Source organism: Anoplophora glabripennis, unplaced genomic scaffold (genome assembly GCF_000390285.2).
Source record: "Anoplophora glabripennis isolate ALB-LARVAE unplaced genomic scaffold, Agla_2.0 scaffold1504, whole genome shotgun sequence".
Taxonomy (NCBI): domain Eukaryota; kingdom Metazoa; phylum Arthropoda; class Insecta; order Coleoptera; family Cerambycidae; genus Anoplophora; species Anoplophora glabripennis.
The window spans coordinates 4,034-21,366 of NW_019417578.1; the positions used below are offsets into that span (position 1 = coordinate 4,034).

At 30.6% G+C, this 17,333-nt stretch overlaps 1 protein-coding gene across 1 annotated transcript in view; it reads left to right on the plus strand.

Moving 5' to 3' along the window:
• The first annotated feature begins 4,336 nt into the window (after positions 1-4,336).
• Positions 4,337-17,333, plus strand: part of LOC111692414 (leucine-rich repeat and guanylate kinase domain-containing protein-like) — a 30,424-nt gene continuing 17,427 nt past the window's right edge. The window contains exons 1-4 of the mRNA XM_023456420.1: positions 4,337-4,559; positions 6,370-6,629; positions 10,328-10,626; positions 16,651-16,950. Of these exons, the coding sequence (XP_023312188.1) occupies positions 4,337-4,559; positions 6,370-6,629; positions 10,328-10,626; positions 16,651-16,950 (1,082 nt within the window). The remainder of the gene's footprint in view (positions 4,560-6,369; positions 6,630-10,327; positions 10,627-16,650; positions 16,951-17,333) is intronic.

The following is a 17,333-nucleotide window of genomic DNA, read 5'->3' on the forward strand; positions in this document are numbered from 1 at the left end:
GGACGACTAGTGCTTTTGATAAGTATGTGATCTTTGACGGATCCATATAAATTATTTTTTGGTGCAGACATGACAATAATTTTGCCTAAATGTCTTTTATACAAAACAAAATGATTTAACAGTATTGTAATAATAACGTAAAAACCTGTTAAGAACAAGAACTATATACCTAACTATTACCCCTTTTTATACAGTCTTTGTCATGACGTATGTAAAGTCAAAAGACCTAAAAAAATTGAAAATATACAATTTGAAATTGTATATTTGAATTTTCTACAAAATAATGTTTTGATTGTTAAAATAAAAATACAGTGTGCATTTGAAGGGTTGAGACTTAATTTTCTTGAAACACTTCTATCTTTTGTACCTATATGTTTGTAATGCAAAGTAGTACGTTTGGTACAGTTAAGGTTTAATTATCTAATCTCACTCATTTAAACTGCAAATATACAGTGTACTCACTAATCTAATTTATGTATTTATTTTCTGCGAATTATATTTCGTTAGATGTAGATTTTTATATAATATGTATAGTTAAATTGGTTTAAATAGTCTTTATTTATCTAAGGTATCTAATTAGTAGAGTAGATTGTAGGTATGTTTATTTCGGGTGCAACCTGAATAAAATAGAGCACTGTAGTGGGCTTTACACTTATTCATTATATTAAGTCATTTTAATAAAAAATATTATTTGATATTCATCCACGTCATTTCAGTTAATATATATTCAAGCAAACTAACTTTGTGTCTGATAATTTGATTACATCACGTTTTCAATATTAGTAACTCGTACTTATTGATTTACTTGGTTCAATAGATTTAATTTTTTTTGCAATATTTTTCATTATATAAAACAGTTTCATTACTAATATAAAAAGTTGTATTCCAAAATATATATTTTTAAATAACTATTACTTTAAACATAAAAAAATACTTCAAAATGGAGAAAAATTGCTTTTTTATTTAAAAAAACATGAATTATTATTAAAAATTATTTTAAGTAAAACTTGTACGTACATTTGATTGTCCAATATTTAAAAATATGTAAGTAAATCTATCATTTATCAAACCGATTAGGAAAGCATTTTACATAAATTTACCTACCTAAAAACAATTTTATCTTAATCATCAATTTCCAAACTTTGATACAGTAATTTACAGTTACAACATATTTATCCAACTTACCACTATCGCGCTAAATAATATTGACGGAGCACTAAATAACAATAATTTACGATACAGAATAATTTAGCTGCTACTAATAGACATCAAACTTTAAAACAGAATAAAAAATTACACTTGTTTTCAAAACTTGCTAAAGTTAAATAAAATAATATTACATTCATCGTTACTACTTAATGGAAGGTCCAAATTATTTTGAAGACGATAATTGCGAGACCGGGCAGTACACGTGAAAATTCAACGTGACTAAAGAAGACGTAAACGGAGGCAATATCCATGTGCAATTGTTTCCCGTGTTGCCTATGACGCAGGTGCACTCATCTGTCAGTAAAAGGTTTCCTAAAAAACACTGAAATACGTTTTAATTTAGCTTTACCAAATAATTTTAGAATATGTTATTTATCAATTCTATTAAAATTAAAATATCTGTTAATTATACAGGACGATAAATTTGATCAGGCATCAGGTTGAAATGATTGGTTTGATAGTTTGATGATTCGCATTTGAGCATATATGCGCATCGCGTTTAGAATCATACGAATTCCATACATTAGAAGTTGATTATTTATTATATGGTGAACTAGACTAGCGGTGTAACGATCTAAATGATTATTTTAAGTGATAATTTAACTTATTTTACAATTTGCCAATAGCGGTCTTATTACGTAGTATTTTATTACCTATTACCTATATGTGCATATAATATTCTGACATTAATAAGGTTTATTATGATCATGATAATTTAACTTATTTTACAATTTGCCAATAGCGGTCTTATTACGTAGTATTTTATTACCTATTACCTATATGTGCATATAATACTTCTGACATTAATAAGGTTTATTATCCATTACTATGAAAACATAGTAGCAACAGAAATGAAACTAATTTAAATCTAAATCTAAAAATTAGTTTATTCTATATTTCTTTTGGTTTCAAAGAGCTTAAGAATAACTAGTTGTACAATGTTCGATGGTTACAGAGTTTAACACGCTGACATGAATACCTGAGCTTGTTATTGTCGTTTTTCACCAGTTTTAGTTTCCTTTCGTGGACTTAGGACTATCGAATAGGAAGAACCGACATTTTTACTGAGATCTTCATGTATTGCCTGCGGTGCTGGGACTATCAGAGCAAATGAAAGTTTTGGACGCCTTACTCATCACACCAACCTCAACGGTAACAAGGTATATTCCGGAAAATATGGGAAACAATCTAATTTATTTTGTTGCCTTCGTCTGGTACACCCTCGGGATGGCATGGTTTCCTGTAAGCTTTCAACTGAACCTGGTTGCATTAAATGCTTTTAGCTACACTTCAAGTATCCCGAAAAAATTTGGAAGCTTTTTGAAGCTTCTGTAGGCTTTTTATGAGTACCTACGAATTTGAGAAACTTGAGCTTGAGTAGGCCTCATCTGCCTTTAATTCTTTAATTTTGAAAGCTTCCGGAAGCTTATTGTATCCCTTGGGATATTCACTGCAGGATTGGACAATGCCTGGATGGATGACGCCGGGAGCAATGTGCTCGCAAAAATTTGTAAAGATTTTTAACAATATACTGAATTTGACGTTCGATTAAAGTCCTTAATGGGTCCTCTGAGGTCCAGTAGGGAAGTCCGCCTTAGGTTTCAACAATTGGCCTCTCTGGATTTTACTCATCTTTGGATTGTTGCCGACTGGAACTGATGATCGACCGGTAGTTAGGTACTTTGGTTTTGTCTTGCAGGTCCCTAGTTCGAATTCCGTAATATTCTGAAAACTTATTAGTTTCCGAAATTCGAAACTGAGAAGACAATTTCAATTTTGGCAGCGCGTTGTCAGTGGTTACTCTACCGTCAACATCGGCCTCCGACGGTGTCGTCTGCTAAAAAAGTTTTTGGAAACTTGTTAAAAATGTCAATTTCTTCATTGTGAGTTCTACTTCTCGTGGAGGTTAATTTGAATCCCCTCGCATATGTGTCTCTAGTTGGCCGGGATTGGTTCGTTATTTCAATTGGAAAGTTGAGCGAAAATTTTAAATCTGTTCGGGATACGATACTATATACCGTAATAAAATAATAATAAAATGTTTTGATTAGTTATTTTATTACATTTAAGAATATCTGCCCAATATGTTATCGCAGGAATCGAATTCTCAAACATGGAGTGTAGATGAAAACGATAATTTGCAATGAAGAAGGCGATGTGGCTTATCACATGAATAAAGTCGATAAGTATTGTTTAGATGCCAAATTATATTAAAGATATATCTGTGAAATATTAAGTATACCAATGTCATAACTGATGCGGTTCAATATTGTTTCTGAAGATAAATAGCAATTTATCTCAAGGTACTTTAAATACCTAGGATAATGAGACGAATTTTAAAATTTCTACCTGTACCAACTTTATCTTTTGTGCTGATAATTGTCTTTATAATGTATTTATAAATATAATTACTGTTTAGAAATAATTTACTATTTTTTTGAGTGAGACAGATAAAATATAAAAACAAATTGTTCATTTCATTTCATTCCAACTAAATTACAAAATTAACAACTACTGCGATACTGTAAAATTATTTATACAATTTTTTAACTCCCGGACGACTTTCGGAAAATGATTTTCCTTTTTAAGAATTATCAGTTAGCGGGCAGACTATCCTTAAATATAATTTCATAGATTTACAGAGGGACCCTGTGGTACAAAATTGGCAGAAAATGTATATTTAATCTTAAAGGAAATCTTCTAAGACGACTTTCGAGAAACAATTTTCCTTTAATTTAGTTACGTGACTTTATTTGGGCTCTTTTAATTTTTACTGTTAGAGATAATCAGTTTTAAAGTAAGATGCAAGTTAAATGGATTCCTTGCACGTAAACGGTCGGGATCGTTTTTTGATTTGCATATTAGGATTATTTGATTGAGATTTTTGAGACAGGTTTCATATTACTGATCATGGTCTAACCTACAGATATTAGGTAAGTCTCATTAAAAAAGCCTATCGTTTCTTTATAATATTAATTGCCTTATAGATCTAATAGTATATTAGATCTATGGATTTCCTACATCTAAATAAAACGTCAGTGTCATATTTAAAAAAATTTGACACAATATTTGCAAATATCAAGAGTGAAATTATTATTCTGTGGTTTATAATTAAGAGTGTGCCGCAATGTCGGAGAGATCGAGTTATAGAATAACGGTATCTTCTTTTAATCAACTGGAGTCTTTAGCTAACTATCAGCCTTACTGTGAAACACCGAAATGTCAAAGTTTTCAAGAATTACAAATAGATACTGATGGGGAAGAAAATCCTCTTTATTCAAAAATTAATGATAAACAAAATCCGTTTCCTGATTATTCGCCGGTTTTAGAAACTGTCCAAAATCTAGCAGGTAATATCTAATTAAGAAGTTCCACACGCCAAATTTTTTTTTATAATTGCGAGTATTTCATATTCGACAAACGCGATGTTAAATATTTGTATTCGTTTATTATTTAAAATTAACAGGATTGAGGTGTTTTATTAATCCATTTAAAGAGATTTTATAAGCGTACAATAAATTTTATGACGTGGATTTTTTGTAAATTCCTAAAAAAACTAGTCCAGAAAAATTATTATAAAAGACACTTAATATGCAGAGTGCTTTCTAAGAAATTTAACGTATTGTGAGGGGTGAATCCTAAGTCTTTCTAAGAAGGAAGCTTCATACATGTCCAAATTTATATATTTTTTCGATGTTTTAGATCCCATAAAGGTATTAGGTACTTCTTTTTCTTAAAGTTGTAAATACTTTTTCGCATACAAATACTACACATTAAAGCTATTTTTTCTAAAAGTGAACATTCTTTGGGAAAAAACATATTTCTTAGTATGGTATAAAATATGCCGATGAGGGTAAACATAATGTTAAAGAAGAAGGAATCTGGAGAGATGGTAGGACTGTATACCAAAAAAATTAAATAATTGCGAATCATCTGCACGATCAACTGTAGTGTCTCATTTTGCCAAAGCAAGAATCAATGAGCAATGAAAAATTACGGGTCACAGCTCATTTAATTCATTGAAACCTTACTTAATATAATGAACATAAGTGGAATATAGTTAATAACCTAAGAGAAAATGGGGAAGCAATAATAACGCAACAGAACAAAACAATGTTGAAAAATCCTTCACTATGGGACACAACTTTTTTCAACAAATTTTCGAAAAACTGTCAAATTATCAATTTGTTCTCACTTTCTGGTAATATTACTACTGAAAATATTAAATCATATTCTGAACTGGATGAGAAAACTGTACAGCTTTATAATAGCAAGAGGAAAATGAAGTGGCAATAGATGGACAGAGATGTCTAGGAAAGTAGGGAATAATTTAATAAAGTAGGAAGTCATTGTTCAAAATATTAATACAAGAGCGTACTATTTCTATTACGCAAACTTATCTGTCTCTGTCTGTATTGATATGCCAGCAGATATAATAATATTTTTGAGGATGGCAGCAAATACTGAAGGGTTTCTGTTAATTTTACAGACGCTATTTTCTGTTTAAAACAGAAGTCTAATTTTTATTTTTTTATATTTTCAATACTGAAAATAAATGCATATTCTATTACATTTATAACTTTTCATTTTGCAATGCGTTAACTGTGTTATATGTATTATTATCATCAATATATTTAACAATTGAAACCGTAAAGTTTAAGATTTTCAATTCGTAGGAACTGACATATTAGGTACAGAGCTTTCATAAATGATTACAAATCATATGACCAACAGGCTTAGGGAACCAACATTGCACATTGGTACTTTCATCACTAAATATTAGCGTCATCAATATCAATGGCTCGTTTGCAGTAAACAATGATAAACTGTTGCGTCTATGTTCGATGGCTGGTTGGCTGAATAAAATCTCGTGAAAAATTGCATCCATCACCAGCCGGTGAATGTAATCTTTTAACGTAATCTTGTTTTTATTGTTTTAATAATTTTTAACTTTATCGAAATTTAGTTGCCAACGTGAAGGAAATAAAATTACTTTTCTAAGTAAAATTATAAGTCACGTGGCTTGAAAACATTTTAAAAGGCTTTGTAGTAAGGGCCGGTATTAAGTGTACTGATTCAAAAATTTTCTTTATTTTAACAAAAAATCTCAGAAAACTTGGTACCTATAATATGAATTTAATTTATTTCCAATAAAACAAGGTGAATGGGGAACTCACAGATTTGATAAAGAAGCCTGGTACAAAAGTAAGCCATTTGCTGTTGTGAAGCAGAACAGGAGAAATATATCATACGAAGATACTTCTGAAGATGAAAATGAAGAAATTAGTAATGAATATGAAGAAACTATAGAAGAATCAAGTGTATTAACTGATGATATGATTAAAGCTTCTTTGTCTTATTTGGAAAGGTCTCCTATAGTGTTGAAATACGTCCTTTGTAAATGTGTATTGTCAAACAAGGTATGTATGTTTCTATGAGAGCAATAATTTAATTGTATAATAGATATTAGACATACTTTTTCTCGAAACTACAAATTTTTCTGAAAACTGTTTGATATACAAATAAAAATGACCGGCTGAGACCCGCCAGCTGAGACCCGCCGCCGCCGGCTAAGGCCTGTTCTCCTACGATCACTACGAAAAAAATTGAAAAAAATACTTTTTTAGATCGCTCATTTATAACTTATTATTTATATTAGGTGTTTTATCTGAAACTACTAAACGACTTTCAAAGTTAGTAGTTAGTAAGTAAATTAAAAACAAAACATGTGTTAATCATTTCATGAAAATTTCGAAAAAATTGTAATTGTGGCAGTTTATTGCTCAAATTGCACTTTCAAAGATGGTCCTGTGAGTGCCTAAATTAAAAAATCTGCTGAAATTTGTATTGACATTTTTATCATAAACAGGGAGTAATATTTGCAAGTGGAATTAAAATGCCATTCCATTTAAAATAACAAAGTTGTCGTATTAACTTTCGATATAACTGGAAATGTCATAAAGAAGACATTAATAAGAGACATCGTATACCTATAGTATGGGTAACTTTTTTTATATGAACTTTAGGAACAGGTCTATTCTATTACGAAAAATTGTCTTTCTGAGATAAAGGACATTAATGGTTAATTGGAAAAATAAACTTTTTGATTTATTCCTTATTAAATATACAGGGTGATACAGAACTTATCAAAAAAAATTGAATATACAGGGAACTCTTACAAATACAATTTTGTAAAAAAAAATCAAAAAGGGTTGTTTGAAAATGATTTAAAAATATACTTCAGCACGGCACTGGAAACTGGTCCACGGTAAAACCTGACTTTGCCCAAGGCAAAGCATGCAGTCGTAGACCGGCACAACGGCAAAGTGTAGGTACCTAAAAAAAAAATGAACGGACAAAAAATTGAAAGAATTTCTTTCCTAAGGAAAGAAATAAATAAAATTTTATAACGCCTATTTTATATCAGCAAATTCAACTGCTTTTCCGCTATTGTTATTCTTAATTAATAAAATTAATTTGTGGTTTGAATTAATAAAGTAATTTGACATATCTGATGTTACAACTGTTAAAAATTTTGTCCAGCGACGTGTAAACACATTTGGTCCCGTCGTACCCAGTTTCTACTAACTAACACCTATGTTGTCTTGCTTCACCATAACACAAATACTTCACCATAACACAAATACTTCACCATAACACAAATACTTCACTGTAACACAAATGTTGTCTTGTTGCACCATAAATTAAAACGATAGCCATCAACTTCGAGTTGTTATACACGTAAGCCATTTTTGATACTTGGGAAAGTAATATAATGCCTACTAAAATCGGATTTTAGTATTCGGAATCGCCTGAGGCCATGTGGAGAGGGAGCGAATTGTGTACAGCGCACAACGCGAATGATTACAATTGCCCAGCGATGTAAGGGTTTTAAAACTTTTAAATACTACAATTTCAATAATATTTTTCTCGGAAACTACAAAGATTTTATAATTTTTTTTACGATATTAACTCCATTTTTCATGACGGATCTATTTTCAAATTTTTTCGGATAAGTTGTGAATCCCCCTATATTACAGACTTTGTTTTTAGCAAACGCGTATTTATAAATGTATTTGCAGTTTTTTAGTTTTATCAGTGTAGTAGAAAATAAGAGTGGAGAATACCTTATAGAAAATGATGTACTACTAAAAAAAAAGATTACTGTTTCAAAATTTCTTTTCATTTTATAATTAAAAAGGCCCTTCGGTTTTTATCTTAATCTAACCGTTTTTGAAAACTTATCTAATAAACCATTTTATGATTAATAATTGTATTTAATTAATTAATTTATTAATATATTTATTTATAATTATACCTTGTTAACTGGAATAACCCAATTAGAGAGCAGGGAAGATATATGATGATCTCTTGAAAAACCCGTTGGAAGCCCTTTCCGAGCCGGATTTCTCGTATTTCGGATGATTTTGCTGTTGCGTGCAGGATAGTTGCAAGATAGTGCAGGTGGAGGTTGCTGAGGTCAATTGTACTTTAAAAATATTTATTTAATTACCCCGATATTCACATAAAAACCTAGATCCGACAGCATGGAAGAATAAATGGCGTTTTTATTTTATGGGTAGTTACGGAAGGGTGAGGTGAAAAATAACACCATCATCGTGACCCCGCCATCGAAAATTCCTACGAAACCTTGCGGAGTCCTATTTTTTAATTTTTTGTATATTTTCCTATTGCGGGTGGTGGTAGGTTTAACCTCCCGGGGTATGCTAGTGTCAATTAATATAATTTATTATTATTCACAAAAAAATGGGGGTGGTTTTTCCCAGATAAGAGCAGTACGCGAGGGTTCAGAATATGAAACCATCAATGGCATTCAAAAAACCCTACAGACTTTTTAAATGGACTATAAGTTGAAAGTTATTTTTAAAGGTTTAAGAAACATGTACGTCATAAATTAAAAAAACTGGAACATATCCGGTGCCACTGTCATTTTAAGGTTTAATTTTTTATGTATCTAAAATCATCGATATATTTTTATCAATACCTTCATAATACATTTCCTCAATACGACTCATATTTGCAACGCCAAATGATTTAAAAAAAAATTGCAAAGTTCTTAGAAATTGTAGAACCTCAAAGTTGACCTCCAAATGACCCCTAAGTTTGACCTCTGGGTCGAAACCAAGGTCATTATCGTACGACCCCCGTATGAGTGTGTGGATTAGTGGGGAAAATCTTGATTGAAATTATTTTCGACTGAATTCAAAATTTATTTATTATAATAGCTGTAATAGCAATCGCTATCGCTGACGCGATATATTAATAATATGTGTATCTACTTAAATTCCCATTGCCTATGAGATAGGTCATGTCCATTTCTCTTAATGAAACACCTTTGATTACGCCTCCATGCCTTCAATAGGTAATAGTTTTCCAAAGCCGTAAAATTCTTTTTCACAATCGACGGAAAATAATCAATATTTAGTTATTGGCTTCTGAAAATTTTGTAACCTCCGAAATTTTACCGCCTTCAAATGTCTGCTTGTTTTGAAATTACAATTTTGAATACCAGATTTGAGATTGCTATGCAGGGTACATAAAAAATAACACTTTTAATTACTTCGATTAAAACAAATTTATTCGTAAACATATACGAATAATTTTTATTTTCAATGAATCGTAAATTATAAAATATAAAATAAAAAATTCTATTCAAACGTGGCACCAAGTTCAGCGCATAGTTCAACTCGATATGTAAATTCCGAATAACATTTCCTTATTTGCTCTCTTGGGATATTTTCAATAACTTCTTTAATTTATTATTATCTTTCAAGAGATCTAAGTTATTATTGAAATTGATTTTATACACATTTTGTTTCAGATATCAAAAAATAAAAGTCCATAATTGCAAGATCGGGGCTCCTAGGTGGCCACTGATACTCTATATAATCTATATAAATTTTATAATGACATTTTCAGTTTATAAATAAAAATGTTATCTCCGCCGGGACATAATCGTGAGGCATATTGTATATTAAAATGGCTTTGAACACTGTTAATTAATTCTATTAATATACTTTCAACTTTTTTTGTTGTAGTTTATCAACATTGTGATAGCACATATTAGTAAATCTTTGTTCTAATTCGTGGTTTTTAGGATTTACGTGACATTAATGGAATAAAATATTACCATTACATACAGTATCTGGATATTTCTAAAAATGATTTGACCAGCTTGGCTGCACTATCCCAGTTGCCATTTTTGCAATATTTGGATGCATCGTATAATTACTTAGAAAATGTACTGGACTTTAAAGCCCCTTTTTTCTTGGCAAGTGTTAACCTCTCCCATAACTTGATCAGAATCATACCGGATCTGACCGAGTTTTGGTCATTAACTGATTTAAATTTGTCATACAATAGTATTGAAAAAATAAGCGGTCTGGAGAATTTAAGGTTTGTATATTAAGCATATTTAATCAATTCATAGTTTTAGAAATGCTCTATCGTCTATATCGTTATAAAGAGTGACTTGATTGGCCAGATCATCTTTGTCTATGGGCCAGATTGGCCTGCCAAACATAACTAGATTTTACTGTGCCCCGAGTCCCATATGACCGAGTCTGTTAGGCAACCTACCTTACAACGGAGTTAATGATTAACATAAAATTCTCTAAAGAGAGATGATGACCAGTAGAGTACATTTTACATTTTCTTTACAAACTTTTAAATTTAATCCGCAATGTGTATTTCCTTTTCAATAGAAACAAAATATTTTTTTATTTTTACTTCCCATCACATCCCTCGATGATATTTTTTGAATTTGAATTTTTATACCATTCTAGGTATATTGAAAAAGTATTTTTTGCTTGAAGACGGTTGTCTATTTTGTAATCCATTTTAATTTAAAGATAATGAAAATAATGTTAATAAAATACAAAAAGTTAGTTTTATTATTTTTTTCAATATTTAATATACCTTACAATGATAACATAAACACAAGTTTTTTACTCAGCTAATAAATACTTATTATTAAATACTTTATTTATTATAGGAAAATTAAGAGACGTTAGTAATATTAATTGTTTAATTACTGTTAGATATGTACTTTAGGTTAATTCTTACTATTTCACTTACTAACTTACTAATTTACTGACTCCCCGCGGTGTTGAGCGCGGTCGTTTTTATAGCGACAACAGGTGTACAAAAACTAATCATGTATTCTTAACATAAAAATATATATACAAGGTAACCCACAATACTATACTATTTATAATACATTATTTACATCCAACAATATTAATTAAATTTATAATAGATGATCAAAATTACCATATTCATTTTCCAAATAACTTTATTCTTTGTCTCATTTACTCAAAAACGCGTTCAAGTTCATTTGCTGCTATAATGTTTATTTCATGTTCAATTGCAGCTTCTAGCTCCTCAAGTGTGTGGAGAGGATGTTTAAATATCTTATGTTTGATATGGCCAAACAGATAAAAATCTAAAGGCGTGAAATCAGGGCTTTGAGCAGACCACAAACCCTTAATAAATCATTGTATCACCATAAAATTCCTTATAGTTTCTGCTCCAATATGCGCTGTGGCTCCATCTTGTAAAAATACCCATGCTGCAGTTCATCGTCATGCATTAATTTCAGGGCTTGTTGTAAAATGTTACGGTAAAAGAATGGTTCCTATTATCCGTCTTCTTGAAACTGCTACCCAGAAACTTATCTTCTAAAAATGCTGTTTCAATAAGATTATGCGGATTCTCTTCAGCTCAAGTTCTATAATTCTGACTATTTACATAACCATATACATGTACCCATGCCTCATCGGAATAAAATGTCTGGTCTAATAAATTATCGTCGTTTAAATGTTCATTAAACCACCGACAATATTGTCGTTGTTGGTTGTAATCAGGACTCTTGCACAACAGAAAAATTATAGGAATGCATATGCAGTTGCTTCTTTAATGCCTTGTGACAAATCCCAACTGATACACCTACACCTATTATCAATATAATGTAATGTACAATTATTTCTTGTAAATACACAAATTAATCAGCACAAGGCTATAAGATATATGTTGATAAAAAAAATACATTTTAAAGAAATGGTAATATTAAAGAATTTCAAAATTATCAATTATTATTAACTAATTTTTATTTTTAGCTTTAGGTTAAAAAAATTTACATAATTCACACTGTATTAAGTTTTTCGCAGTACCTGTTTGAGTAAATAATTGGGAAACAAGTTTCTTAGGGCTGTGCACTATATTTGTTGTCGAATATTAACAACATTTTCTGTTAAAAAAGTGGGTCTGTTTGAGGACTCGCCCTTGCAAATGCAATGTTTTCCCTCATATTTTAATAAGGATTCATTTGTGGTTTTTACATCATATACGATTTATACAGGACTGCAAAGAGTAATACCAAGTTTCTCTGCGTTCCGTGTACCACCGCGAAAATGTATCATCAAAATAAATACATTTTGTTCCGGTGCAAACGGCATTTTTACACAAGTCTACAAGAAATAAGAATTGTAAAAAATGAAAGTAACCTTAAAATATTCGTTTAACTTGACGGAAAAACGTGGAATTTTTGTAATTCTGAAAACATTTTTTTCAATTCAACAGACAAAGATTAATTTTTAGAAAAGCTAAATTCGCTTATTTTAAGTGGAACACCCTATATATTATTGCAATTTTGGATTCTACGTGTTATTTTAGATGGACTTTTATGTAGTTTCCCTATTCCTAAAATTAAGCGTTTTCGAGATATTTATTTTTTTTTTCAAAAAAATGGAGAGAAACAGTGACTAGCTTCAAACCATCACCTAAAATCATTTCTTGCGAGGATAGCTATTTTTAGCAAAATTTCAAAACAAACAACTAAACTGTCACCAGTTATTTATTATTATTTATTAACAGACGTTGCAATGGGATTCTAAGCAGAACATTTACAGTTTTTAATGAGACATATCCCAATTTTCCACCAATGAGCAGAATAGTTAGAAGTTAAGAAGAATTCATACATAGTAATACACAATTTTAATTATGTATGTTGATAATAATAATGCACTAAGATAAAAAAAATACTTAAAAAAGTCATAAGTATTCAATATGACCCCCATTAACAGCTAAGCACTTGTGGATTCTAGAGATAATACCATCAGTAATCGCTTTTGCTATTTCAGCCGTAGGCAATTCATGGAACGCTCTTCGTATTCGAAAAATCAAATCCTCTTTTGAAGCAACGGGTGTAGAATAAACTTTTTGCTTTATTACTCCCCAAACATAAAAATCGAATGGAGAGAGGTCGGGAGACCTCACAGGCCAATTCCACGGTCCTAGGCGTCTCATCCATCTATCTTCAAACATTTCAGTTAGCTGTTGATCGATTTGATTGTGACAGAGAGGTGGAGCCCCGTCTAATTGATACCAACACTTCCTTAGTTGGTCTAAAGGTATATCATCTGGAAAATCTGCCACAACCGTTTGCAAAATATTGAGATATCTGTCGGCATTTAAATTTTCTTAGTAGATATGGTAAGAAATCTTTAATTAGATAAAAAACATCTACGCTAAATTTATTTAGAAAGTTTCTTTCCCGGATAACATGAGGATTTTCAGATGACCACAAATGAGTATTATGTCTATTAAAAATACCTTATCTCGTAAATTTTGACTCATCTGTTCATATAATATGTTGCAAAAATTGTGGATGTTCTTGGTATCGCACTAACATCGTTTCACAAAATTGTACACGTCACCCAGATGAAGAGCAGAAAGCAGCTTAAATTTGTATGGATGCATATCATTAGTTCTTAGCATCCTGTGAATGGACGCTTGTGAAATGCCTAAATCATACTCTGCGGCACGAGTTGAGGATTCTGGATGAACATTAAAATAGGCTAGCACAGTTGTTAGTTTTGGTAAAATTCTTTCTGCACAAATTCGACCATACTCTAGTTGATTTGCTAAACTTTTTTCTGCTCATTGGTGGCAAATTTGGATATGTCTCATTAAAAACTGTACATGTTCTTCTTATAATCCCTTTGCAACGTCCGTGAATGAATAATAAATATAAAATATCAGCATTTGAATATGTATCTATTATTTTCCATTTCTTATAAACTATCAATTAAATTATCACTGCAAGAGACTAACAACAAATTGACAGTTTAGTTGTTTGTTTTGAAGTTTTGCTAAAAATTCCACAGCTATCCTCGCAAGAAATTCCATGATTTTAGGTGATTACACAACAAATAGTAGATAACTTAAAAATTAGAAGAGATAGGTAGAGGGAATCCTGATACCGTTCGAAAAAGAATAAAATTGTGTATCAGAATATAAAAAAAACATGCAGGGTGTTCCATTAAAAAAAACCGACTTATGAAGGTTTGAAGTTAACTAAACTCTTGTAACATCCTGTATGCAATTATGCCACTTTGAAAGTATGGATGGAAAGCTTAGGGCTCTAGCTATCCCTTCCATAAATATAGTTGCTTTATCTTTCTTACAATAAAATACACATGGTTTGAAAATAGTCACTGTTTCTCTCTATTGTTTTGAAAAAAATTAAATATCTCGAAAACGGTTAATTTTAGGATTAGGGAAACTTCATAAAAGTGCACCTAAAATAACACGTAGAATGCAAAATTACAATAATATATAGGGTGTTCCATTTAAAATAAGCAAGTTGATGGCGACTCCGGTATAACCAAAATCAAATTTCAAAATTCAAATCGAAGTAGTCTCTGAAATAATTCTAATGGTCCGTCACCGTGAGACACCCTGTATATATCTAAATTTATTGTATTTATTTTTATTTGTAAATGCACACTTTTTGAAGCATTTTTGATAGCGCAAAAAATTTTTTCTCAAGCCCCGAATTTTGTTGCCCCTGGAAATGGCGCCCTGGGCACTAGCCCCTAGTGCCCCTAGTGTAAATCCAGCGCTGTCAATGTCAACTTGGAAAAAATAATTTTTTTAATTTAATTCCCACCGAATCTCAAAAACTTAAAATGTCTGTATCTCGAAAACGGTTGAGTTTATCGATTTGTAACAAGTATACCTGTTTTATTTACAATTGAACATAGTTCAATATTTTCTAGTTAAAAAAATTAAAATTGTAAAATACAAAAAGTTAGACATATTTTTACATTGATAGGGCAGTATAACTAACATCTCCTAGACGTGACCCCAACACTGTTAGCATATTCTTATTTGCCACTTCAAAAAACGTAAATGTACAAATTTTCAAAACAATCGGTTCATACGTACTTAAAATATAAAAAAATCGAATGAACTTTAACAACTTGTAGAACGAAAAGGAGTAACAATTGATTAAGGCATGTTTGGCTCAATCGCTATATTTTGACGTTAACAATCTGCCATTAAGCTGTGTACCATTATTAATGACTCACCCTGTACATTCATTTCTGGACTACACTGTAGGGCACTGTGCATAATATAATAATATAATATTACAGTTGTTAGATAAAATGGTAAACATATGTAATTGTACATTGTACCACATTGTTTAGTTTTCACCATTGAAGTAGCACGAGTTCGTTCCTACGAATATTCGGTTACAACGTGTTCTCTCTTTGTTTTATCATTAAGGATTTGTTTTATCCATATCTTCCATTCTCATTAAAGCGAATTTTGTAATCCAGAATTGGCCAGCACTGTTCATTATCACAGTATCAAAAGCATATTATTTCAATGTTTATTTAAATGAAAAATAGTGAGATGAATTAGGCATCTGCATAATTACGTGGCTGAAATTGTTGAAAAAAGTATTTAGTTTCACTTATGATCCCTTGAAGCTGACGCTTAAAAGTTGTTTTTTGGTTTTTACTTGTAACACTATTCTTAAAAATTAACCATCTAGTTATTAATCAAAATTAATATTGCAAATATTGTACAGGGTACTTAAATTTTTATCGATCAAAATTTAAGGACAGGTATATACTGAGCCTTCAAAATGATTATAATCATTTATGAAGGCTCAGTATATTTTTTCTTAAACTTCACTGTTCATCTTAAAATTAGCTCCTCTATCAATGAGTGATTTTCCGTTGCTATTAAAAGGAGACATCGTGAACATACGGTGACCATAGCAACTGTAAAAAATATTAGAGGAAATCTGAGCACTAAAAATGATACAAGTTTGCCTTATAAACCAGTGTGCAATTTTTAATGGCTTGCAGAGGACTGAACCTAAAAAAAATATTATTTTTGACAGTAGCGCAGATTGTGTGCATTTCTTTTATGCTCAAATAATTGCTTAATGGAAAAGATATGGTAAATGTCTAACCTGTTTCACCCTGTAACTTTTATGAAATGGAAAATAATTTCAATTTTATGCTTGAAGTTTCATACAATTCTAGTCATTCTTTTTTTATGAAATTTTGTAGGGAAATGACAACAAAATTAAAAATTCTAATAGATAATAGTAGTAATTTTTAGGTTTTTGAATTATTTGGACCTATCACACAATAAAATATCGGCACTTGAAAATTTGAATTACTTGCGGATACAAATATTAATTTTACATCATAACCTTATTGACAGCAACAATGTGGATGATGATCCAGTTCTTTTTAAGACGCTGGATTATATACGTTTGGTAGATTTATCCCACAACAATATTAGTTCTTTAGAAATGTTCCAAAATGCTAGTTATATAGAAGGCATCGACATGAGCAATAACAATATATCTAGTTTATTAGAACTATATCATTTATGCAATTTAAGATATCTTTCAAGGTAAGCATACATATTTTATAGCAATTTCGAAAATCATATAGAACTAAGAAATATTAAAAAAGTGTTAAGAGGATTTGAAGAGAGCAATTGCATTGTTGCCATATTAGACCGATCAAATTAACTCATTTAGAGGGGAAAAAAATAAATTGTTACCTGGAGTTTTATAAGTGGAAATGGTAAAGGGGCTTATAATAAACGAAAAAAAAAAATAAATAAATGCGTGAGCAGGGGCGGCGAAAAATGTATCATTGGAATTTCTGGCGAAAGTTGACGTCAAACAAAAAATAATACAAAAGTTGTAGATCATGCAAAAATCTACAACTTTTGTAGAAGTCACTTTTTAAAATAACCTCAAAATTTCCGAGAAAAATGCGAAAAACTGT